Source organism: Spermophilus citellus (genome assembly GCF_964194105.1).
Source record: "Spermophilus citellus genome assembly, chromosome: 2".
NCBI classification, from domain to species: domain Eukaryota; kingdom Metazoa; phylum Chordata; class Mammalia; order Rodentia; family Sciuridae; genus Spermophilus; species Spermophilus citellus.
The window spans coordinates 17578729-17604377 of NC_138183.1; the positions used below are offsets into that span (position 1 = coordinate 17578729).

At 44.7% G+C, this 25649-nt stretch overlaps 1 protein-coding gene across 3 annotated transcripts in view; it reads left to right on the forward strand.

Moving 5' to 3' along the window:
* The window catches only part of ASTN2 (astrotactin 2), an 856022-nt gene that overhangs the window by 173071 nt on the left and 657302 nt on the right, over positions 1–25649 (forward strand). For all 3 annotated transcript variants that reach the window (XM_081282178.1, XM_081282176.1, XM_081282177.1), the window contains exon 3: positions 16641–17025. In XM_081282178.1, coding sequence (XP_081138304.1) covers positions 16641–17025 — 385 coding nt within the window. The remainder of the gene's footprint in view (positions 1–16640; positions 17026–25649) is intronic.

Consider the following 25649-nt stretch of genomic DNA (forward strand, 5'->3'; position numbering starts at 1 on the left):
ATCCTCAAAACCTGCCTTTAGTTTCCTGGAAATGTTATTGATTGTCTCTGAGATTTGCTTTCCTTATCTGTAAAACCGGTACAAAAATACATTTTCTCCCTATTTTCACACTCAAGACCAGGCTAGAGTAAGGTAATGAGTGTCTCACTCCAAGTGAACCTAGAATTTAAAGGGTTGCTTCAAAGCTCAATGATGCACTGATTATGATTGTTTTAAAAATATTGCATTGAGATATTAAATATCTTGGTTGTGAGATCTTTGGAGTTTGCTTAAATTTATTTATGTGTAAGACAAACATCTGAACCCCTCAGCCATGAAATGTAGTCCAGCCATGGAATGCAGCCTTTAAAACCCTAGTGCTGTGGAAATATTATTGTTTTGTTTTATATTGTTTGTGGATAGTCATACACTTTTAAATGGGAGGAGATTTTTCTGGAGGGCAGGAGAAACCGTCAGATTTTTCTAGTGATTCTTACAGCTCTGATTTCTAATAATGGATCTGGTACAAATTAATATTGTAACCGGGAACAAATTGTTTAGCCTCTTTGTTTTCTCACCTGCAAAATAGGTATATTAAAAGCAACCTTTCCGGGGCTGGGGATGTGGCTCAAGCGGTAGCGCGCTCGCCTGGCATGCGTGCGGCCCGGGTTCGATCCTCAGCACCACATACCAACAAAGATGTTGTGTCTGCCGAGAACTAAAAAAATAAATATTAAAAATTCTCTCTCTCTCTCTCTCTCTCTCTCACTCTCTCTCCTCTCTCACTCTCTCTTTAAAAAAAAAAAAAAAAGCAACCTTTCCAGTGAGGACTGATTTATTTAACTAAATATAATTTGTCATTGCCAATGAATGACATGCAATAGGTTTGAAAATGGGATTTAGCACTTTTTCTTCTAATAAACTTCAAAACGGTACACACTAATTTCTTACCTAAAACCCTGGAAATCAGTAATACATGAATCATCAGTAAGCAGTTTTCTGAATTGACCACCAAGGAGCCAGATCCCAGGGCCTAAAACAAAGGCCTTGCCCTCATTTAGTCCTGGTGTTCCCCTTTGCTAAAACAGAGATTATTGTGTTTCTAGTCTGCTCCATGGAGCTCTAGAATTTCAGACTCTCAACCTTCATTTGAACTGGAACAGCTAATTTCTTTTTATGATTTTTATTCAGAAATGGGTTGCCAATTAAACATTTTCAAAGGGAAGTGTTCAAAAGCACTCATAATCCTAACAACGTCAGCTCACCTGTGTTCCCATGGATTTCTGACATTTGGAAAGTGGGATTTTAGTTTAGAAAGATGAGTGTGTCTGCCTCCACTGGGTTTCCCCACCTAGTTGAGCATCTGCTCAGCATGGTGTGAGGGGTATGAGGCACATGGCTGGTTTGGGAGGGATTAGCTGGCACTGGAGGGGCATGGAGGAGCAAAAAGAGAGGGGATCATGACGAGGTGGTCTGAATGCCAAGCACGTCTATATTTCTCCACTGAGTTATTAGTTTTACCCTCCAACCCAAACACAATCTGTGCCTGCCTACGGCTCCCTTCTCAGGCTGGAGGCAGGCAGCTGGGTACTACTGCTGTCTTTTCTGGTGTGGGGCGTGGAGGGATTGGCTCTGGCCTCTTGCCCTCTGCCTGGTTACATAGTCTTTACCTTCTCCTCTAACTTGCCCTTCCTGCTACCCAGCCTTTGCATACAACACACTCCCAAAACTCCATCCTGTTGCCCAGAAGATATAATGTATTAACATTTTTGGTGGGGAGTCACTGGTCCAGATAGTATCTTTTAGGCATCTCCAGTTCATAATACAGATCTAAACAGCATTTTATAATAGAAGAGTCCTGTCAATTGTGCATTTAATTTGCATGAACACACCCACACGCATATAAAATTTATGGCTGACAAAAATTACAGAAACAGAAATTTACAGAGTTAGGTCATTATCCCCACAGTTACCCTGAATGAGCTTCAATAATCCAGAGTAAAAATAGATGGAAAACACAAACTGCTCTTGCCTTCTTTGTTCAGTCTCAGTGCCCGTCACTCACAGCAGATGCCTCTCTGCCCCTTTTTGTTTGTTTGTTTGACTCTTTCGTTTTCTGTTTAAATCTATCAAATCAATTATTGCAGGATCTGAGTCAAATAAATAAAAGCAAGACATTTCGACTGGATGGTGAAGGATGAGCAGAAACGTGTTAATCAGCCTTCAGTCTTTGTACCATAGCAGTGGTTTGAGAGCATGTTTTAATATTGTGTATGTGAGCACACACACCTATTTATGTGTAAATAGCATTGATAATTTTAAAAGCCTCTTCATGGGCTTCATCCTGTTTGAGTCTTCCAACTACTCTGGGAGTCAGGTAAGGGAAGTTGTATTTTGCCACTTGACTGATGAGGAAAGAAGAGTATGGGAGGTTGAATGACCTGCCCAAAATCTCATTAAAAGGATTAAGTTCCCACGTTCTGGCTTTCACTGTGCCTGATGCTGGTTTAAGTCCAGCAATTTTCCTCGATGACTTGCTTTTGAGCTAGGACCCAGTGCTCCAGAGGAACTGGACACAGCCTCCTCCCCATTAGCAGCCTCAAGCCAGTAGCATCAGCAGAAGCTTCCAGCTGTTCTCTGTCTCTTAGAAGGACATGCAGCCCTGGATCCAGGGAGTTCTTTGCCTCTTAGGAGATTTTGGGCAAGTCATTCAACCTCCCATACCCTTCTTTCCTCATTAGTCAAGTGGCAAAAATACAACTTCCCTTACCTGACTCCCAGAGTAGTTGGAAGAATCAAACAAGATGAATCCCATGAAGGGGCTTTGACAATTATCAACCCCATTATTAATAGCAAAGGCTGGAGCTCGAAAATCCAGGCCCAAAAAGTGGGAAGAGGATAATGCCAGGATCCGTCACTGAGCTAAAGAAAGGAGCAACAGATTGAAAGGGCCCATAGAGTACCAAGGACACTAAGTGAGGAAGAAGAAGGGAGGGAAAAGTCCACACTTACTTGTATTAGAGAGAAATTTTGGAACTGAATGGATAAAGAAGGAAAACAAGGTAAATGCTTTGTCCCAAGAAAAAGGAAAGGAAAAAGAAGAGAAAGAAACAGTTCCCTACAGAAGAAGGATAGACAATAGGGTTTCCAGGTGAGTATAAAATAATAACAATTCACTGAGAACCTTCTAGGGACACAAGTAGTGGGCACGGGGTTGTGAAAGCCTCATATTATCCACACCTGGCTCATAAATTGAGAGATTTAAACAAAGAAAAAAGCAGATGTGATTAACATTTTGTATTGGCTTATGAGAAAGGTGAATTTGGAGGAGGTAGCAAAAATGGGCGCTTCCCCACCCTGACTGGGACTCTCTGCAGTAGAAATGGTCCCCATGAAACAGAAGGGGTGGCAGAGGTAGAACAGAAGGATGCTTCTGGAATACTCTGACTCCTTCCCACTGTGAAGGTGGGGAGTGAAGGGACCTAGCTGTGGGCACCAAGACCTCCTTCCAAATCCACTCTGCCTCAGTGGGGGGAGCAAGGGGATGGGCAGGAGAGAATGTTTTGGGAAATTAGTCCTGATCAAATCCAGAGGCTGGGGAAGAAGCATTTCCTTCTAACCCTGCTCAGAGTGTGTAAGTGCACATTTTCATTTAATCCTCGGAAGAGTGCAATAAGTTCACACCATGATGCCCATTACCAGGATGGGTAAAGCAAAGCTCCCAGAGGCATTGGGCATGGACACTTGCCCTCTGTTGCTGCTCTCGTAACAAGACTTATCTCGAATGGCTTTTGTGATTTGTTGCACAGCCCCATGAAGAGGCAGGGTGAAGATCTTACTTCAGTTCTATGTCTCCAGAAACCTCCTATCCCCTTTTCAGGTTGGTTCCCAGGGAAGGGCTCTTAAAGACATTGATATCAGAGGGAAGATGTGCTCAGTTAGCATCCCTCTGACATCTAGCCTCAGTAGGCATCCTCACAGTCTGGACAGGGTACAAGAAAGAAGCCTGTGACCAAAATAAAGAGATTCTCATGCACATAATGGACTGAGGAATGGAATTAAAACCAGTACTGGAATCTTTAAGAAGCCCCTTTCCTCTCTCCTCCCCTCCTTCTATTCCCTTCTCCTCCAACTCTCTTCCTTTCCACTGCCCTTTTCTGTTCACCACCTTTTCTACTCTCCCTGACTCTATCTGCCTCTTTACAAAGTCACCCTAAAGTCTTGGCTACTTGGACTTATCCAGTGATAGGGAGCTACTTCTTTTTCTATCTCCCCAAAATTTCACGTGCATTTCCATTTGGGTTTTAAATCTGTGCAGATCAATATATTGATTACTTTATTTGTACAAACTAGTGAGATTGATTTGTTTGTCATCCCCATTTTCTAGACACAGAATAAAGAAACCTGGAAGAGACCACACAGCTACAAGAGTGTGTTAGGATTTGAACTCAGATTTAAAGATTCAGAGTCTGAGCTTTGGGAAGCTATACTGACAGATATAATAAGAAGGGTGGGGGGGGGAGAATCCAAGCAGAGGAGGCACACGTGTAGGTAAATATGTGCCAAGGAGTGGGGTGAGGACTACTAGAGAGGCCATGCCCTTGGTTATAGTCATGGTTGACTCTTAGCAAGAATTTCCATTTTGTTGGTCACTCTGCAAAATGCCTCATGTAATCCTACAGCAGATGCTACAGCTTGTAATGTCTGGCACAGATGAAGAAAATGAGGTACAGAGAAACAGTCCACCTTCCTGTGATCAGAAACCGAGACAGTGCCATGGCTGGGATGTGAACTCCTGCTGGACTTCAACCATGATTTGGCAGTGCTAGGCCAGCACTATCAGGTTGGCTTGTGACAGCACCATTCTAGTCTCTGACCCCAGCTTCCCCCCTGCCTCTCTGCACCCTCTCCTCCTCTTATAAACAGATACCAGTCATTGGATTTAGCCAATGACTTGGATTAAGACCTCCTGGACATACGATTCTGCAGGATAGCTAAAGCCCAGGTAGTCTTCAGGGTCAGGCAAGTCTGGGAATGATCAACTGTCTCTGGAAAAGCCAAGGAAATGATATGCAGGCTGTGACTTTGTCTTAAAGAGTGAATGAGTTTGCTATGACAGGAAGGAGCTTTGTCTATTTTAGGTGACTTCCAGTCTGAAGCCATCTCTGTGCAATTCCTCTGCATGGTTACTGCTTCTGCCTTCCCACAGTGGATACACCCACTGCTCCTCTCTTCAGCATAGCCACCAGGGACAGGAAAGAGGCCAAATTCCCAAGTTCCCATCTTGGTCATTTTCTTTTCTGGCTGAATGTCCTCAGTTTACTTACTGTGGATTACTTCAGAGATGCTTAGATCTAAATAAGGACCTCCATATCATTCCTTGGCAAAGGGGTTTGAATAGTATCCCCTCCAAACTCATGTCCATCCTGACCCTTTAAATATAACCTTCTTTGGAAATCAGGTATTTATGGACGTAATCAGATTTTAAGATGAAATCATCCTGTGCTTAAGGCAGGCTCAAACCCAGTGATGGGGTCTGTGGAAGAAGAGGATGAAGAAGAGGGAGTGCAGAGAGACACAGTGAGAAGAGCAGGATGTGAAGGTGGGCTCGGAGAAGGGAATAGTGTAGTCATAGCCAAGGAATTCCAGGAGCCACAAGCATCTGGAAGAAGCAAGGAGGGGGTTTTGCCTTTGAGTCCCTGGAGGAAACATATCCCTGCTGGTTCCTTCATTCTGCCTTCTGATCTCATGAACTATGAGAGAATAAATATGTCTTGTTTGAAGCCACCTACTTTGTGGCAATTTTTAAAGCAGCTCTAATAAATTAATGTACTCCATTTCCTTGGAGGCCCAGGATCAATGGGAGGTTTAGGAATAGGGATTTTTTTACAGGGTGGTCCCTGTCCTGCCTCCATCTATTCCTCCAGAACATTTTGGTTGATTCATAATGCACAGGGCTCTGTAGGATCCCCCAAGCCCAGGTTAGCTGTACTTGAGTGGGCCCAGGCCCCTCAACGATATGAGTAAAAGGTGACTCTGTGACCTGGCACTTAATCCTGTACCTATGAGATCAACTTCATCCAGTTCACTGGCAGTTTAGACAGTTCTGGGCTCACCCCAACTTTTTGCTTCTACTTTAGGCTCTGATAGCCTCTGAAATGGTATGTCCTCTTGGATTGGCTGTCTTCTTGGCTTGGGGAAGCTATCACTGATTCCATTGGGTTACAGTGTGCTAGGGCTCTGGGTCCTTGTAGTTTACCCTGCACTTGAGCTATAGACACTTGTCAATCTAGAGAGCTGAGCTCTGACTGCTAAAGGAAGGGCCTTGGATAGCTTTAGATGTGGAATGTGGGGTGGGGAGGAGAAGGGTTGTAGATCTACCTTGGGGCAGCTCAATGTGTGACAGCAAGGTCTGATGGATCAGATTTTGAGATGTTCAGCACTCATGGCGGAGGGGTGTGAAGGGGCAGCCATCAGTGTTATAATTGGGATTTTCAGTGAATCAGGAGAGAGCTTGGCCTGCTGGCTTTCCCAGGGTTGCCTGACCAATTGGCAAGGGTGGAGGAGAACTCAGTGGTGAATGTTCTTAAGAGTAAGGCAGTAGGTAGATGGGCAGTTCTCTGTTAATTCGGAGGACTCAGGAAATACTGAAGTCCATGTTCTTACAAACCTAGGAGGCATGGAGCAGGAAAGTGGAGAGGAAAGGGTGAATCTTGCCTAGTCCGCCCTGGGGGGCACAGCAAGGACCCTGGCCAGTTTTTGCTGCCTGCTCCTGTGATTGCACAAGACAGCCTCCTGTTGAGTCTGCTCTCTTTTCCCTTCTCATTGCCTGGCTTCCCATGCTTGACTTTCTGTCCCTGTAACTAACTTTCCTGGGGTGTTCCTGATCAGTCCCAGTGGGGGAGATCCTGAGGCCATCGCAACATGCCTTCAAGACAATTGGCAGCTCCATCACCAATGCTGGAAAATGGCAGCAAAACAGTGCTTCTAAGAGACTCCTATTGTGTGACTTGTAATAGGTTTTGAAGAAGCTTGATGGACAGATGATGAAAGTATCAGAAATATTGGAAATCCTCTGGATTTGCAGCTTTGCTTTTTGTGGTCTCCGTCTCTGCTAGAGTTACTGGTGGTGTTTGGATTCTTCTCTCTCTTTTATGACACTTACTGTATTGAACACTGATATGTATAAATCACCCTGCGACATATGCGGGTCTTTTGTAAACATGATTCTCAGTGGGGCCTTTACATAAAGAGAGCTGTCATCAGGATCCTTTTAAAACTGGAGGAACAAGGAAGACATAGTAAGGCTCAGTGAGGTAAAGTGAATGGCCTGGGACTGTGCAGCTAATCAGACAGGATTTACACCCAAATTCAGTGCCCTTTGAGCTACCTCATGGATGCCCCCTTTCACTTAAAATTTCATTAGTTCCATCCTGATATGTATATGAACAGTATTAACTAATAGATGTAGCTACCCACTTGCCTTTTATGGATGAATTCTTGGATCTGACCTCCCCTCACCCCTTTACGTTCTGACTTAGAGTCTCAGAGGATTTATAAATAAATAAATAAATGATTGATCAAGCTTGGATGCAGTCCAAATTTTTCCCTTTATCCCAATAGCAGAGAGAAGTAACCAGCCATTTGCCTTCAAGCTGCCCCTGTGAATAGTACCCATTCCCCAGGAACTAAGAGGGAACAACAATAATAATTTCTTCATTCACTAAGTATTATTACTTCTTACAACCCTATACTGCAGGCTGAGGGCAGGATTCAGAGTGATTCAGACTCAGCGTTTTTCCCTAAGGGGCTTCAATATTTATTAAATACTAACAACACACTAAGTAATGTTCTTAGTACTGAGGCTAGAGTAACATTCATTATGTCTATTACTAACAGAAATCCCATTCCATTAAGGCAGTAAACAAAGGTAACATATTAATGTGTAATGAAATGGCAGGGCAGGTAAGTGCCACGAAGAGAGTTAAAGTGAGGATGCACGTGGAGGTCCTGCGATGGAGACAAAAGTGGAGAGCCCTTACCCACAGGAGCCAAAAGGGCAGATTTTACTGATGGGGCTATCTTAGTGACAGGTCTAGCCTTGCCTTTCTGCTGTCCCAAATCTCCTTTTCTTTACCTCTGACTTCTAAAGAAGCCAGCATCAGACTGACTTGTGCCAACAGCAAGCTTCTTGCCCGTGTGAAACTTACTTTGCATGTACTAAATATTAATCACAGTCTTGGAAGCCTCCAACTTCCCGGTCTCAGCTATCCTTCCCATCAGAAAGCTATTATTGGCAGGGTACTGGATCTCTTCCTGTACCCGGGAGCCTAGATTGCATTCCCAGGGAGCCATGCCCTGAACCATGGATGCAGTTTCCATATACCACCCACTCTGCAGACACAGGGAGCATTTAAGGCCAGTCACAGCCGCATGCAGCAGATGGACTTTGGGTTCTGGAACCAAATGTGTGCCCTGGCACTGAGTGACTTTGCAATCTTGGACAGAGTTACCTTTGGGAGGCTCATATTCCTCATCTGTTAAATGAAGAATGCATAGCTTATTTGGCTGCTATGGCCACCTGTGAGCTCTCTGCTGACTTCCTTCATTAATAAGGGGGCAAGGCAGATTGAAGTTTTCTGATTTCTTCCAGGGGTTGTTTTTCCTAAGCCAGAAGTCTTTAAACTGTTGTTTGTGCATATCGTATGGTGCTGGGGATGGAACTCTGGACCTCTTGCTTGCTCTTCCTCTGAGCTCCACCCAGGCCTAAACCGGCTTTCAGCGAGTGCTGGTGTGTTCATTTCTTTTGTGCATTCATTTTTTTAATTCTCGGGATACATCACCCAGTGGAGACTGTTATATTCCACTCTCAGATCAAAAGACCCAGGCTCTGGACATTGAATGACTGAGGTCCTGCAGCTGGCAAGTGACATGCAGGTTCTTCATCCACCAGCCACCATGCTGTTTAGTTGGTTACCCCATGCTTTCGTTATGCATCTCAGTTATGAGTGTACTTGATTGGAGGGGAGGCCTCCCCTCTCTAATTTGCCTTTAATTGGAATTGCAAGGAAGTCTTTTTATTCCCACTTCCTCTATGATTTGCACTTGGAAGCTGTGAGAAAATCTTTGCTCCTTACTGTTTCCCTCTGGCATAGAGCTTATCAAACTGTGCATTACAGTAATTATCTGCCTACTTATCTATTTCCCCAAATGGACTGCATGCTCTTCACGGGTATATCTGTATATTCCTACATCCAGGCAGAAGGACTGGCACAGGGTCAGGATGTAACAATAATAGTAGTAACAGTTAAGCCAAAGAATATTGTGAGTTCAGTGTTTCCTCCTGGTCAAGGGACACGTGAGTCTATGCGGTTTCATCTAATTCCCACAACAACCCTTTTTGGCGAATGGTGTTATTCCCATGTTAGAGGTGTGAAAACTGAGCTTCACAGCCAGGGTGCTCCAAGGTTGCATCATGGGCAGGTGGCAGAGTAAGACTTTGAACTTGGGTCAGCTTGCTTCCAAGTATGCTCTTGACCTTTGTCAATGAGCAAACCCATGAGTGAGGGCAAAACTACTCTCTGATCACCCAGCTCATCTGTTTATCTCCATAACTAAAGAATAGGAAGAAAATCAATCTCTTCAAGATACTCTCTCCCACCCTCTCCCTCTATCCATCATCAGAGTGGGGTTGGAGATGGAATTTGAGAGGCCACCTGAGGATATGGAGTGGGATACTGATTTGAGCTAAGTGGCCCCTGAGAATTATCTTCAGCTCTCTATTACGTACAGATGGAGGATTGCCAGACAGAGGCAAGTGTGTTTCAATCACCTTCCCTCAGAGAGGCATTTATAATGGATTCATTCATTCTTTCCTTCAACAAGTAATTGAGGATCTACTAGTTACCATGTGCCATTCACATTCATGCAGAAATAAATAACCATTATTTTCTTTATCATTTCTCAATTTAGAAATAGAATCAATGCATAATGAGGCCTACTTGGTGTCAGACCCTGAGCTAGGTCCTGGGAAAACAGAGCTGATTCAGAAAACCCTCAAGGGACCCTGAGGTGACGGGGGATAGTTGAGCTCCTTTTGCTGTGCCGTGTGCTCTGGCAGATGAAGCATGAGTCACAGAGCGACTTAACAGGTAGGCACTTAACCCAGCCAGAGAAGGCAGATTTCAGAGAACTTATGAAGCTGAGGCTTAAAGGACTAGACAAAGAAGTGGGGGAAGGGCGTTTCAGGCAGAAAGAGCTGGGTGATCAAAAACACAGAAGCAGAGTGGCTAACTTTAGAACATGCATCCATACCTGCAGTGTCAGGCAGGAGGCCATAGCCACATGTATCTCATCTGTTCCCCCAAACACTTTCAGGTTCACCTTTGTCTTTCTAATCGAAGATGTTAGGGCTGGAACGAGTTGGAAACCATCCAATTTCACCTACTTGCCACAAAGAAGGAAAGGGACAAGGTCACAATCTCACATCTTGGAACCTATAATACGAATAAAGCTAGGAATGTCTCATGCTATGGTGGAAGGGGCTTCACCCTACAGTGTATCTAACTGTTTTCCCTTTGGGAAAGGATGCTAATATTTTCTGAACCCCACTAACTGCAAAGCATTATGCTAACAGCATTTAATAATGCCATCTCATTCAATTCTCCCTAAACGTTCTCAATTAGGTGTTAAACACAATTAACAGATGAGAAAACTGAGGAATCTCAAGTAACTACCTCAAAACCAAAAACTAAAATATAGTACAGTCATGACCAAAGCCATGTCTTACTGACTCTTGGGCATACACTGATACTATGTGCTCATTAGCTGTCCACTTGATAAATTTCTGTAGGATTTAGAGTGCTTTCGTAGGATCTGGCTTCGTTTCTGAACTGGTCTACAGATGACTAAGGATAATTGAGCTTGAGAGGTGTGGGTGGGGGATGGATATATTCCAGAGAACCACACTGTGTTTTTAATTTATTCCTTTGGCAGTATCCCGGAGAATAAAACAATGTCTCTAATACATACATTATAAGCAGATGACTTGTTTAAAATAAAAATCTGTTTTATTTTTCTTCAAGGGACCTTCTTAAATAGGTCACCCAATATCTGTCTAGGGGCAAAGAAATGTATGAAGTATAGCAATTGTAGACACATAAAGATAGGTGTGGGAATACTTTGGCAAATGTGAATATGTACATACACATATACATGCATACGCATACATATCCTTATCTGTAATTTTAGATTTGTCTCCCTTTTAAATTAATTATTTAGGCATGTAAACATATTTCTTTATTCAATTAAGCACTGGGATCTTGCATAACCCATTGGGGTATTATCCAGGAAAAAAAAAAAAACTAACTCATAGAAAGGTTCCTTCCTAATCCAGTGAGAGAATCCAGACCTCAGTGTCATCCTTGGTATCTCCTTCATCCTCCCCCTCCCTGATAATCTAGCACAAGTCTTTCCATCCTTTGTATATGTCTTTTATCTACCTTGTTAGCTGACTCCACACCTCCACTGCTCTAGCTACAGGTCTCAACATCTCTTTCTTTGGATCAGAGATTCTCCATTCATTGTACTCTGGTCTTTCATGCTAGATAATTCTTTGTCATACATGACTTTCCTGTGTTTCTTGGTAGTTTCCCTTCTCTCTACCCACTAAATGCCAATAGCATTTCCTGCCCCTGTTCAATGTACTTTTTCCTAGGTAAACATCTGGTTTTGCTATCATATTGCTTGAAAAAAAATCTCTGGATCCTTGAGGGCATATCAGAAGCTTACATTTGAGACTAGGTTGTTCACCAAGGAGGCCTGCTTGACAAGACCCGGAGCTGTAAGTTGCAGGACTCAGTAGGGAGGGGTCTGTCTCTAGCTGTGCTCTAGTTATGGTAGGGGGGATGGTCTGGGATTCATGGGGGAGGGGAAATAAAGCCTAGGAGATCATTCGGCATGTTCTTGAATTATCACGATGAAAGGCTTTGAAATTGGGACATGGGACAGCCATGGAGAGAAATAGAAGCCCATAGAAGAAGCTATTCTATAGGCCAAATTGTCATGATTCCCATGTTTCTTAGCAACTTTGGAGGGTCCTGGCTGCATATTCTTGCCTCCAAAATCTTTGTAGGCTATTCTGTGATTTTGGACAAAACACATGTATTTTCTGAGCCTCAGTTTCCTTATTTGTAATACTTAGGATTTGGTCTATTTTCTAAGAAACCTAGACCTGAGACCTGGAGGAAACTTCACAGAAGACTTGGAGACCCAGGCCCCTTCCCTACCATCTTTATCACTCGGCAAATCGCCAGATAGAATACCCCATGGAACCCCAGTCCACAGCTATCGTGGGGCTGTCTGCCAAGGACCAGAAACAAGTGGCAGGAAGGGAAGGACATTACTTGGGAGAATATGCATGTACACAGCTCTGAGGATTAAAGGCCCGTGTTCTTATCACTGCTGAACAGAGTATTATAAATCCAGTCTTAGAATACCAAATCCCCTTGCGGCTTGGCCGTTGTGAGGGAATATTAAAAAGGCCGGAGACAGAAATAATCAGTTTCCGAATGACACATTGTCAAATAAAGCATTCCCCACATTGTCCCTTTCTTTCCTTTCTCTGGCTCCTTCTCCAGTGCCTGGATATTTTAACATGAAAAATAGATGAAAATGAGGCCAGGCTGAATGGCGTTCTAAGTTTGACTTTTCAGAAGGCCAACTTGGTGGGGTGGTTTCAGGGTGCTTTTATTTTTTTTCAACTCTCTATAATTTTTCCATTTTTGATATTGTGTGTGTAAGCAAACCGGCTGCAGTTACTAGCATACAGGAAAAGACTGAACAGCCAAAAGGGGCCTTCCAAGCTTTGATCGGGAGCCCTGTGGATGCAGGGGTGAGAACTAGTTTGAAGACATGTGTTTTGCCTCCCTCTAGCCAGTATGGTCAAAATTTTAGGCTTCGGGTGGTTTGTTTAGCACCTTTTGTGGAGCAAGCTCTGGTGAATGTCAGCTCAGGACCTGAAGTGGGAAATAGCCCACCAGATGAGAAAACAAAGCAGAGCAGCCAGATCATTGATAACTCTGGGGGTCACCCTGACCTGAAGAGGCAAAGATGCTCCCTGAGCAATTGATTTCTATGCTTTGAAGGCTGGGGCTGGGGGGGAGGGCAGGTGAGATGAGCAGGTCAGCTTCCTGGGGAGCCATAACTAATTGCCACACACTGGGTGGCTTGAGACTAAGGAAATGTATTCTCTCACAGCTCAGGGGCCAGTAGTTCAAAACCAATATGTCAGCCAGAGTTGGCTCCTTCTGGTGGCTCTGAGGGGAAGCTTGCGATGATCCCTTGACTTATAGACGTATCCCCCCAGTGTCTGTCTCCATCATCATGCCACCAGACATTGGATTTACAGCCCAGCCTAGTCCTGTATGGCCTAATATAACTATATCTGCAGAGACCCTGTTTCCAAATAAGGTGACCTTCTGAGATTGCAGGAGGGTATGACTTTTGGGTGCCACCATTCAGCCCACTACAGGGAGTAAAGGAGAAAATTCCAGACTGAGAGAGCAACCAGTAAGCAGAGACCATGGGGGATCCTACTTTGGGGAAGGCTCTTCCCTCGGTGTGTCATACCTCAAGGTGTGACAGGGACAAGTGAGACTTAGGCGGACCTGAGGCAAGAAGAGGAAGCAAGGATCCAGGTAGCGTGAGACCTCAGGTGCTGGGCCAGGGAGTCTGCTCATGACTTGGAGGGCCCTGGGGAGGTAGGAAATAGGTTTAAGCCTAGGGATGGAGTAAAGATTTTAGTTTGGAATAAAGGCCTAGGGAAGCTGAAGGTGTGGGGCTGATATTTGTGGCGCCAAACCCTTCATCCAGGGCTTCTCTTGTCTTTTCCAGTCCTTAGCATAGCTCCCCTCATTGAGACCAGCCTCATATTAAAGAGAGCACAAGGAGGTAACATATTGTAACTTGTCAAAGGGAAGAGAGCAACAGAGAGGCAGGGGCTTGCATGCCCCAGACTCGTGTTTCCCTGCTGCACCACTCTGTACTTGACTTCTCCTGGCCTGGCCTTTGCCTGGGGAATCTGAGACTCACTGTCAGTAATTTAAGAGGAGCAGGCTGATCTTGCTTAGGGAGATTGCAGAAGGAAGACCCCAGAAAAGATAGGGGCCACGCTTCCCCTCTTCTGTCTCTTCCCCAATCCCTGCCTGACAGCCTAGTGAAATTCCCAGCTCCATAAGGAGAAGAGAAAATGAATCACACCCACACCTGTGCAGCTTACAGTCTCACAGAAACAAATTCTAACTAACAGATTGGCACTTTTGTTTCCGGGGATTTTGAGCTATTTCTTTGGCCTTATTTGTTTTGGGCATCCCTAGAGCGAGCACAGTCCGAATAGGATTTGGCATCAGGTTGTCCTTGAGGCCAGCAGATCCTCAGCTTGCCACCCCTGGAGCTTTGGCCTTCTCTTCACTTGCTTTCTGAAGACTCAAATCCTTTTCCCTATGTTCTTTCCTCCCTCCTGAGCACCCTTCTTTTCTGCAGCATCTTCTGCATCACGGGGGCCTGCGTTCACTCCTGCAGGATGCTCAGAGGCTGAGCACCCTGGCCTGCTGAGCCCTGATGGATTGCTCCTGCTTTTCCATTTACTTGCCCTGGCAAAGGAGGCTGGTGAAGATACAAGGGTCAGAACAACAGCCAGGGCCCGTGCAGGTGGATCCTGAATGCAGTCTTTTCTTGCTATTGAGCCACCCATCTGCTTTCCTTGGGTGAAATGTCCCAGTAGGACAGAGGCAGCCACATGGCTCTTTTGAGGTCCTCTGTTATGCACAGCACTCTTCAGTTTGTAAGGAATTCTTCAGCTGTTTTCAGATTTGTTCTGCACAGCAACCTCGTGGGGACAGTGATTGAAAATTTTTCCTACATCTCGTGTTTACCCTGTGCTGGGCACTAATAAGTACCCCACAGCCTTTGGCTCACATCTCACCTCCCTCTCCAAGGAAGTTTTGGACTGCAACATTTTACATATATTTGATAAATTACACACACAGAGAGATACACATAGATATATACATATACTTGCCTTTGTTTAATTTGCATTATTGGCTTTCAATTTCTGACACTCAAACATCCCTTGGGATCTTGAAATAGTCAAGGGGCCCCAGTCTAGTGCTGTCCACCTTACCTGACCACCTTTCAGCTTATTACCCTCTCCCACTCCCCACCTTCAGTAGAGGTGCTAAATTCTAGCTTAGTGAACACTTGCGAAAAGAGCACAATAGTTTCCCAGGATCTAGGTAATCAGAGGATGGCTGGACCATTTTAGTGAATAGGCTTCTTCTTGGCCATAATTGCTATCAATCAACAGCAGTCACCTCCTTACCTGCAAGATAATGAATTCAGGGTGAACGTGTAACTTTTTTGTGACATACAGTATAAGTAGTTATCAGGAATTGTCTTTGTCTCCAATCATGTTCAAGAGAACAAACTGATCACTCAGAATCCTAAGTACAAAGACTTCAGGTTAAAAAAACCAAAATAAACACATCAAAATAAAGACTAGCTCTGCTTCTCACCCTCTGAATTTCAGAGCCTTGCCCCCTCTTGCACATAAGTAGGTATCCCCTTCCTGAGTCTAGGGATTACTATAGCCAGGACTCAACAAATTGGACCTCGAACTTCCCAACATGAAACACCACATAATGTGTAGAAACAAAAGAAAACCAAGGAGGACCAACCCATCCACAGACATGCTTCTGGTACAGAGGAGGTATGGGGTCAGGAGAAGGCAGACTTTTCACTTCAAGCCCCTGGCAGGTGCCTGATACAGACCTATCTTGGAAATATCCCTGCCCTGAAGGAACTCACAGACCAGGTTACTTCATGAATCTTATGGATCATGAAAAATATGACTATGCATACATTAGCTTTTTTTCAAATTAATGTCTAATATGCAGGCCCAAATATTTAAAGAGTTGCATATGTTAAAGATAAACTTCAGTTTGTTTACCTTAAGCTTCTGATTCAAGGAAGCCCCCAAAGGTACACTTTAATCCATTCATCCATCTACTCAATCATTCAGCAAATACATATTGAGCACCTACTTTGTCCCAGGTCCCTTCTTGAGAATCAGATTCAAAGACCAGTGTTTCTGAAGATGAAGAAAATACAGACTATGTAGAAATTATGCTTGACTGAATAATGCTCTCTTGTATTTGTAGCAGGATGTAGGAGTGGCTACTGTCTCTCAATCCCTCGGTGAACTCATTGTAGAGATAGTAAAACAAGGCTGAGAGAGCATTGACAACTGTCCTGGGGTCACTGGGCTGTTGGGAGGCAGAGTCCAGGCTCACAGTGTTGATTTCCCAACATTCAGGAAGCTGGATTGCTCTGACATGGCCATTTTCCATCTCATTTCCTCCTCATGCCAACCTAGTGAAGCAAGAGGAGCAAAGACTTTTATTTATCCATTATACCTTGAAAAGCAAGGCTCCGAGGAGTCAAGCAGGTTGCCCAAGGTCACAGTTTTGTGGTGAAAAGCCAGGTTTGGAGGCAATGTCTCTCTAGCTCTATGAACCCAACGCAAGGATCTAGACCCAGGGTGAAGGATGGGAAAATCCCCAAAGAGCCCTAACCCATCTGCTTGTTCTTCCTTCCTGCACCAGGGTGGCCTCATCGCACTGCTGCTGCTGCTGCTGGTGTTCACGGTGGCCCTGTATGCCCAGAGGCGCTGGCAGAAGCGCCGCCGCATCCCCCAGAAGAGCGCAAGCACAGAAGCCACTCATGAGATCCACTACATCCCCTCAGTGCTCCTGGGTCCCCAGGCCCGGGAGAGCTTCCGCTCCTCCCGGCTGCAGGCCCACAATTCTGTCATTGGAGTGCCCATCCGGGAGACCCCCATCCTGGATGACTATGACTATGAGGAGGAGGAGGACCCGCCCCGGCGGGCCAACCACGTCTCCCGGGAGGATGAGTTTGGCAGCCAGGTGACCCACACCTTGGACAGCTTGGGACGGCCAGGCGAAGAAAAGGTGGACTTTGAGAAGAAAGGTGAGTCCATTCTTCAGGGGACATTTTGGCGATGGGGAAGAGATTCAGGAGATGGGTTTTGGGGAGAGAGGTTGTGTCCTCTGGAATACATCATTTGGGATTTATGATCCACCTCTGTTAGATTATCATTTTGTCTTCTTTGGTCCATTCAATAATAAGGGAAAAAAAGAATGTCATTGTTCCTGGAGTGGAAGTTTTGAGTGACATGACAGAGCATGCAGTCTAGTACTCCCCAGGGTTTCTAGATACCTCCCTTGACAGCCTTACTATTCATCCTGTTTCTGGACATCACTATGGGAAGGCCTCCCCTATAGGACTTGCAGTCTACGTCCTTGATCCTGCCTGACCATAAAGAAAGAGAATCTGATCTTCCTTCTCCAGGGAAGCTCTTGGAAACTGTGACAACAGAAAAGGCACCGTGTAACTTCTGTAAATCAATGTCAGTGAGCATCCCCAGCTTCTTCTTCTGTCTCATGTGAAATGCTTTGCGACATTTCCTCCTGGCCACCATCCTCTAAATGGAAAGCCTCGGTTTTCCGATCCAGGAGCCTAGGGCCTGAGCTGACATTTTTTTCTCATCCAGGTGGGAACATTGGATGCTGAGCAAAAATCAGACTTAGACCTCCCTCTCGCCAGATATCAGCTCCTGCTGATGCAGCCTGAGGTCTCCTTTGTTTTGTGCAGCTGTTTCTGGCTCCTGTTGGACCTTGTAAAGACTAACACTGCTCACTCTTTATGAAACATGTAGCAAAGAACCATCTCTTTTGTCCTGTTAAGGGACCGATGATCATTTGGGCACAAGCACAGGATGTGTTTTTATTTGTTTTTATAAGCATCTCTGGCTCCAACTTGTTTACAGGTGGAGCCGGGATATTTTCTTTTAGAGAAATGCTACCAAAGCAAAGGTTGCCTTTTTAAAATGTTTATTCATCATCTTTATGAAGTTAGTGATGGTGATGAGTTAAAGGTTTGGCCTGGATATGCCACTGAAACACTGATCCTCTTCTCTTGTGAGCCTAGAGGCACCCTCTTTGCTTGGTCCCAGCCCTGGATCTCTGGACTCTGCATTCTTCTTTTTGCTCCTAGGGTTCTCTCTCAGTTCGTCTTTCCATGAGACTGCATGTGCAAATAGGAGCAGTGTGGGATATTGTTTCAGCAATATCCAGCACAGTGACTGACATTTAGTAGTAGACACTCTGCATAAAAACAGAGATGTTTATGAAACCAGTAAATTCAGGTAGGATGTTGACTCTTGCAGTGGACGACAGCATAGATTTTGGAGTCATATGGACCCTGGTTGAAATCCTGCCTCCTTTACTTACAATGTGATCTTGGGAGAATGGGAATTCGACCTCCTGAGCCCTACTTTCCTCACTGAATACCTAATGTAAATTTCATACAAAATATATGAAAAATACCTAACCCAAATAGTAGTGCCAAACTCCCAAGAATGCTTTCTGTAGACCACAGGCCCTAAGTCTCAGTTGCACTTCTGAGATTCTGCTTAATCCAGTTACAACAATCCTGTCCAGTGTCTCTTCAAATTCCAGCTGCCATGGGAACCTTTACCTCCCTCTGCCAGATCTTATGCTTCTAGTGATGCTTCTGTCGGTGTTCTGCTTCTATTGACTTTGAACTTACCACACTATACAATAATAGCCAGTTTCTCTTTCTGCCTCCTAGACTACCTTTGGAGATCTTCCAGAGCAAATACACAATCCTCAATCTTTGTTTCAGCAATTTCCAGCACAGTGACTGACATTTAGTAGTAGACACTGTAAAAATAGCTGTTGATGGATGATTGAAAGAACTGATCAGAGAATCGATCAAGAAAAACCCAAGCGTCTGTCAGGGTCCAGAGTGCTCAGCTCCAGGTTTCAAGCAATCTTACTGTCCTGAGTCTAGAGATGCTAGAAACTAAAGTGTCAGCAAAGGACATTAATAGCAATGACCAGAACTTGGAAGAAAGCAGAAGGGTTGAAGATGAAAACTCAGGAAGGATCACTGACTACCACCAAAGGAAGATACCAAGATGCATCTAGAACAGGCAAATTTTCATGCCTTCTTCTTTCCCATCCCCCCGCCACATACACACACACACACACACTCCACCTTCAAATGGAGAAGAGCAGAACTCCAGAATGAGGAGGCAGATGGGGGAAGCAAGTCACTAGTGGTTCTCTTGTTTGAGTGTCCTCCTTTCCCCTCCCTCCTTCCTCCTCCACTACCTGCCTTAGTTTCCCAAGTGAGGAGGAAAATGATAGAGCCTGCACTCAAAAGGCAGAAAAGCCAAGGAGACAGAACAGTACAGAGGTGGAGTTTCCCAGTCAACATCACAGCTCTGTGACCTTGGGCAGGTCACCCTCTTCTCTCGTTAAAAAGTGTGATACTAATATTCTGCCTGGCACTGCAGTCAGGAAGCTTAAGTGAGATAACACATGTCGAGGACGGAGTACACAGCTAAGGTTCCATATGCTGTGCTGTTCCTGTCATTCATACCATGAGTCTCCAAAGTGGTTACACTGTGCCACACACCAGAGCAGACCTGAGATAGAGATGAGGAAATAGAACCTCTGCCCACAAGGAGTAATATGTGACCCCTGCTCCTGGGAAACGCACTGTGGGGAGAAAGCTAGGAAATTGGAGCCAAAGCTTGAAGAGAGGCCACAGCTCTCTCCATGCCATTCAGTGAAGATGGGGCAGAGCTAACCCAGGAACCCAGACCCATGGGGCCACTGCCCAGACTTCTGGCCAGGAAGAATGTTTATTCTAGACAGGTGTCTATCATGCACGGTCAGAATGGGCTGTACAGCATCAGGGTGATGACCAGTTTCATTGGGGGTTGGTGCTTTTTTTTTTTGGCGGGGGTGGGGATACCAGGGACTGAACCATGAGGCACATAACCACTGAGCCACATCCTCAGCCCTTTTTATCTTTTATTTCAAAAGCAGGCCTCACTAAGTTGCCGAGGCTACATTCAGACTTGTGATCCTCCTGGTTTAGTCTTCGGCGACACTGGGATTAGAGGCAGGCACCACCATGTGTGGCCCAGACCTGTGCTTCTTCAATAGAATAACTTTTCCATTTCAGCTTCCAGCAAACTCTCTCTGTAACCTCAATGATGGGGGTTGTGACAAGGGCAGCACAGAGGACAGGATTGTGCTGGATCCCAGGAATGTGCAGACTAGCTCCTGGGAAGTGGGGAAGAGGCTCTCGGCCTCCTCTCCTTGATGGGATGCCCTGGAGTCTGCCCACTTTCGTATCTGCTATCCCATGATGGTGTAAGGATGGCTCTTCCTCTTGTGTTTCCTTTAAGGAGAACTCTTTTCGAACAATGACAAAGCCAGACTCTCATTCTCTCTCAACACTAGTATTGAGAAAGTCCAAGCAGATGTTATTAAAAGAGAAATGAGGGGTGGGTGCAGGAGAATAGGCAGCCAGGCGGAGCGCAGGGAAGCAAATTCAGACTGGAATTCCACTCCTTGGTTCAAGGCTCTGTGACCTCAACCACTCTCTAAACCACTCTGTGTCTGTGCCTCTTCATCTCCCCTGTTTTCATCTCACCCAAACAATCCTTTCCACAGTCCTTTGAGTGGGCTCCAGTAAGAGCAGCCGAGGAGGAACCCGGAAGTGCAGGACACAGGCTTTTTGACTCCAGATAGGAAACTGGTCGCCCTGTCGGGGTGGCTGCTAGTGGCTCTCCCATAGCATGGGATCTTCCAGTGACTGTTCAGGTCAAGTGTGTGCTTTGTCTCCTCAGGTGGCCCCCAAGAGGGAATCTTGAGGCTCTCTCCTTTATGGGGTGGCCTGGGCATAGCCACAAGAGCTGCAAATTGTGAGCAGATTCTGGGCCACCATATAAAATAAATACCAAAATACAATTAAATAGGAGCAATGGGGACTATTGTTCTACCCCACAGCAGGATGACTGTAGTTCACCAGAATTTATTATATGTTTTATAAAGAACAAGAAGAACTCAAAGATTCCCAACTGCGCTAGTCAGCTTTTCATCACTAGGACCCAAATACCTGACAAGAACAGCTTAGTGGGGGTAAGGTTTATTTTGGCTCACGGTTTCAGAGGTTCAGCCCCTGGTCAGCTGACTCCACAGAAGAACATCATGGCTACAGAATGTGGTGGAAGAAAGCTGCTCAGCTCATGGTGAGGAAGGGGAGAGGAAGTGGAGAGGAAGGGGCTGGAGGAAGATAAGCCTTTCCGGGGCACACCCCAAGAGACCAGCCTCTATCACCCAGGTCCCTCTTCCCAGTAGTTCATTCAGCCATCAATGTATCAATCCACTGATGAATGTATCAGTCCAATGATTAATCCACTGATGAGGTCAGAGGTCACATGATATAATCATTATCTAAGAGATCCACCTCTGCACCTTGCTGCACAGGTACCATGCTTCCAACACATGAACTGTGGAGGACATTTGGATCCAAACCATAGCACCAGCACAAAGAAATACATGTGTAAGAAGACAGAAATGTAAATCGCCATGATTTATCATTATACATTGTATATGTATATATGTCTGTATGATACCTGTATCAAACCAACACACTGTAACCCATAAATATGTATAATTAAAAAAATGATCTGGAATTGTTTTAGTCAGCTTTGTCGCTGCTGTGACTAAAAGACTATATAGGAGGAAAGGTTTATTAGGGGCTCTTGGTTTCTGAGGTCTCCTTCCATAGATAGCAGCTTCGTTCCACGGGGATCCAGGTGAGGCAGGAACAACATGGCAGGAGAGTATGGCAGAAGGAAGAAGCTCACATGGTGATCAGAAGAGAGAAAGAGAGAATCCACTCTCCAGATACAAAATATATACACCACAGCCACGCCCCAATGAACCACTTCCTCTAGCCACACCCGACCTATGTCCAGTTATCACTCAGTTATTCCCATCAGGGGTTAATTCACTGATTAGGTTAAGGCTATAAGCCAATATTTTCTCCTCCAAACCATCTAGCATTGACTCACACGTGAGCTTTTGGGGGACACCACATCTAAACCATAATATGATTGGAAAAAAAAATGATCCCACCGCTTTGAAATTGTATCACCGAGGGTCAACCTCACTGCACATTTCATACTTAGAATTTGCTTTGAGATTCAAGCCGCTTCATCCTGCTTGAGTTCTATCAACCTGCTTTTCAGCTCAGACTTGCAGATAATAGAGGATACACAGTGGAGACTGGAGGGAGAAAGTTTCATTACAAAGTGACAACTGCCTAGAGTTCCAGCGCCGGAGGGTATTGTGCTGAGCAAGGCTGGCGTTCAACTGATACATACCATCATGGCCGCATCTTTTGTTAAATATGGAAATTCACTCAGTGCCCTGAGCCCTCCTGTTCCCTCCTGCTGTCTGCACTGCAGACAGAGCCTCCCCAAGGCTCTCCTGAGCTTCCCACTACCTGGGCTCTGGGTGGCTTTAAGATGCTACTCAGCACCATGGCTGGCATCTTTTCTGGCTCGTTAGAGCCTGCAACTTAGAAGTTCTCAGGAGTTTTGAATGTCACCTGAGCAAGTTGCTGAGAACTTACCTGTGTAAATGCATGAGTGCTCAGCACTATGTCTGACACAACACAGAAACTCAGTGCATGCTAATTCTAATTCTCTTTATCCCTCCTTAAATTTATGTTTCTCTTCCCTGAGTAGTATGCATGGATGCATGAGGAAATTAAAAGAACAGATTTGTCATTTTACCGAGGAATGGGATAAAAAATGGATGAATGGATGTTGGGTTTTTATAATAATGTTTTATTATTAGGAAAGAAATGCATGTTATTTATAATGGGAGGCAGAAAGAGTAGTAAGGAAAAAGGAGGGAAAGAAAGAGAAATTTAAAAAAAAAAGAAATCTGAGTTATACAAAGGAACAACTAAAAGTTCTACCTGTGTCTGTCTCATTCCATGCTAGGACCCAAAGACTGACCCTTGATAAGTTTGAATTACATTCTTCCAGCATGTGTGTATATTACACATATACATGGTATACATGTGTTTGCCTTCAGGTATGTCCTAATGAGATCATCTCACCCACATATATCTGCACCTCTTTGATATTTTACTAAACAATGTTTGAACAGTACATTTCCTGATCACCGATGCGTACCTACCTTATTTCATTGGTGGCTGTGCAGGATCCCATAATGTGAACCACCCAGCATACCAAAGCTGACTTTACGATCCCTAGTTGTTGACCATTATCTTAATTTTCTGCACCTAAAACAAGTTCAGGGCATCTTTGCACATAGAGCTAGCTAGGTAGCTAGCTAGATACATTGTTCCTGTATGAGAATATTTCTGTAGGATAGATATGTTTCTAAAAGCACAATAAAGGCTCAAAGGGGGATACCCAGGTGTGATGTTGGTGGGTATTACCATGTTTACTCATTTTTAAAATATATTCCTACCCTCTCAAAGGAATCTACACATTCCTCCCCCGCACAGAGGCACCTCAGTAGCCCATACCCCATCACGTCCACTACACATACAGTATTGAGGACCTTTCTGGTCTTATTCATATAGTTGCTATTAATTCATTTGTGCAGTTTTCTCTTTTTAAAAAGATCTTAATTTAAAATAACATTGGTTCAAATTCCTTTTGTCTGTCAAAAATCAGCCTTCTTGGTACTGTGAATAATGATTGTTTTTGGTGAAGTGATGCAGAAGGAAGGTTTCTCTCTTAACTCCATTCAGGACCAAGGATGGAGGAAGGAAAGAGAAATAGCATCCAATGTCATCAGTGGCCCACAGGGATGGAGGGGAAGGTGCCACAGTCTTTCTGACATAGGAGCAGCAGGTTGAACCTTATCTGGGCTCAGGATCACAGTCCAGGACAGCTCAAGATAAATGGGATACTTACTGAGCGGGTGGGGAAGGGGGGTAGTCACTGAATGAGTAAGGGCCCTGCTGCCGTCCTGTACATTCTCTCATTAAGCCATTGTAATTAACCCTGAGCAGAAGATGGATGGGGAGGTTGGCCTGGGAACTACCGCTGCTGCCACTGTCACTACCCTTCTGGAACTGCCCATGAAGTATTTCATGGACACCTCACAGTAAACCTATGAGAGATGTACTAATATGGTTCCACTCTTCAGAGGAGGAAACAGAAACAGAGAGGGGGTTGGTACTGTGCCCAAAGTCACAGAGCTGGAGATAAAGTCACAGAGCTGGAGATAAAGTCACAGAGCTGGAGGTGGCTGAACAGGTTGAGACAGGAGAGCTGTTACTGTGAGGGGCAGAGCCCCGTGGGAATGCGCTGTTCCACACTGAGGACCGTGACCCTTAGGAAGGCACGGAGCTCTTAAAATTCCAGGGATAGTTAAAGCCCAGTGCCCCCCCCCCCCCCGGGCTTGCTTCACCCACGATCCTGGCAATAAAAAATACATCCGTTCTCTGCACGACTAAGCTGCTACACAGGAATTCCGAGTTTCTCAGTTGAGTAGTGCTCAAGAGTGCAGGGAACTTGTGTTGGGTGTCAGTAGATCCCAAGGATGTGAGAAACCAAGAAGCTGTTTTTAACTCACTTTCTGACACTTCTGTGACTGTCAGGTAAATGTCACCTTTGTATAGTGCTTTCTGAGTTTTCAGAACTCTTTCTTAGTCAGCCCCTCCTTTAAGGCCTTACCTTGGTGTTCCTGCTTCTTCACACAGAGGCTCTCAACCCGCACTCCCCTTTCCTCATCAAGCCACAGCAGTCTTGCTGGTGTCCCCACTAACATGTCACCTCATCCTCACAGTACTAATGGGTGTTGCTCTTCCTCGCCTCTTCTCCTCATCCATCTCCACTCAGCAGCTGCTGTTACAATGGCTGTAGTCAAAACACTCCAAGCTGAAAGCAATCCCAGAGCTCTTCTTACTCTTGACTCTTATTCTCTACACTCCAACCACAGTGGCCTCCTCTCAGTTCTTTGAATTTGCTAAGCTCCTTCCACCACAGGCCCTTTGCATATGCCCAAGTTAACTTTGCCTGGAGAAGTCCCTCTCTTTCCTTTTCCAATCTGTCATGGCATGGCTGACTCCCCATCATTCTGATCTCAGCTTGAATGTCACCTCCTCAGACAAAGCTCTTGTCTCTATGTGAATTCTTCTCTTTTGTCTATTGTCAACTATCTTATGTGTTTCTTTAGTTGTGCTTTTTATTGTTTGGATTTATTTATTAGATAATTTAATTTTATTACTAGGCTGAGATTTCCATGAGATCAACCAATGAGTCTCTATTCCATACATAATAGAGACACCTGATGGGCATTAATAAATATACATTGCATAGGAGAAATGGGTAATGGATGAGCACATAGAGGGATGTTTTAGCATCATTCCATTGGCTAGTAACTTCTCTCTGAACTTCTTTTCTTTGTTTGCCCTGGATATATCTTGTTTAGTATTTTCAAATTAATAATTTGTAGAACCCTCTCATACATCTGATAAAGAAGAGGTACTCATCCAAAGTTAGAAATTATCTCAAAGTGTATAGCTATGAGTAATGGAGCCACAATTGGCACCTGGCTTTGTCTAGTATCCTGATCCAAGCATGGTCCAGAGATAACACAACATGCATCAATCCTGCCAATTGAGAAGGAAAGGTAGGACATGGGCATAGATGCCAG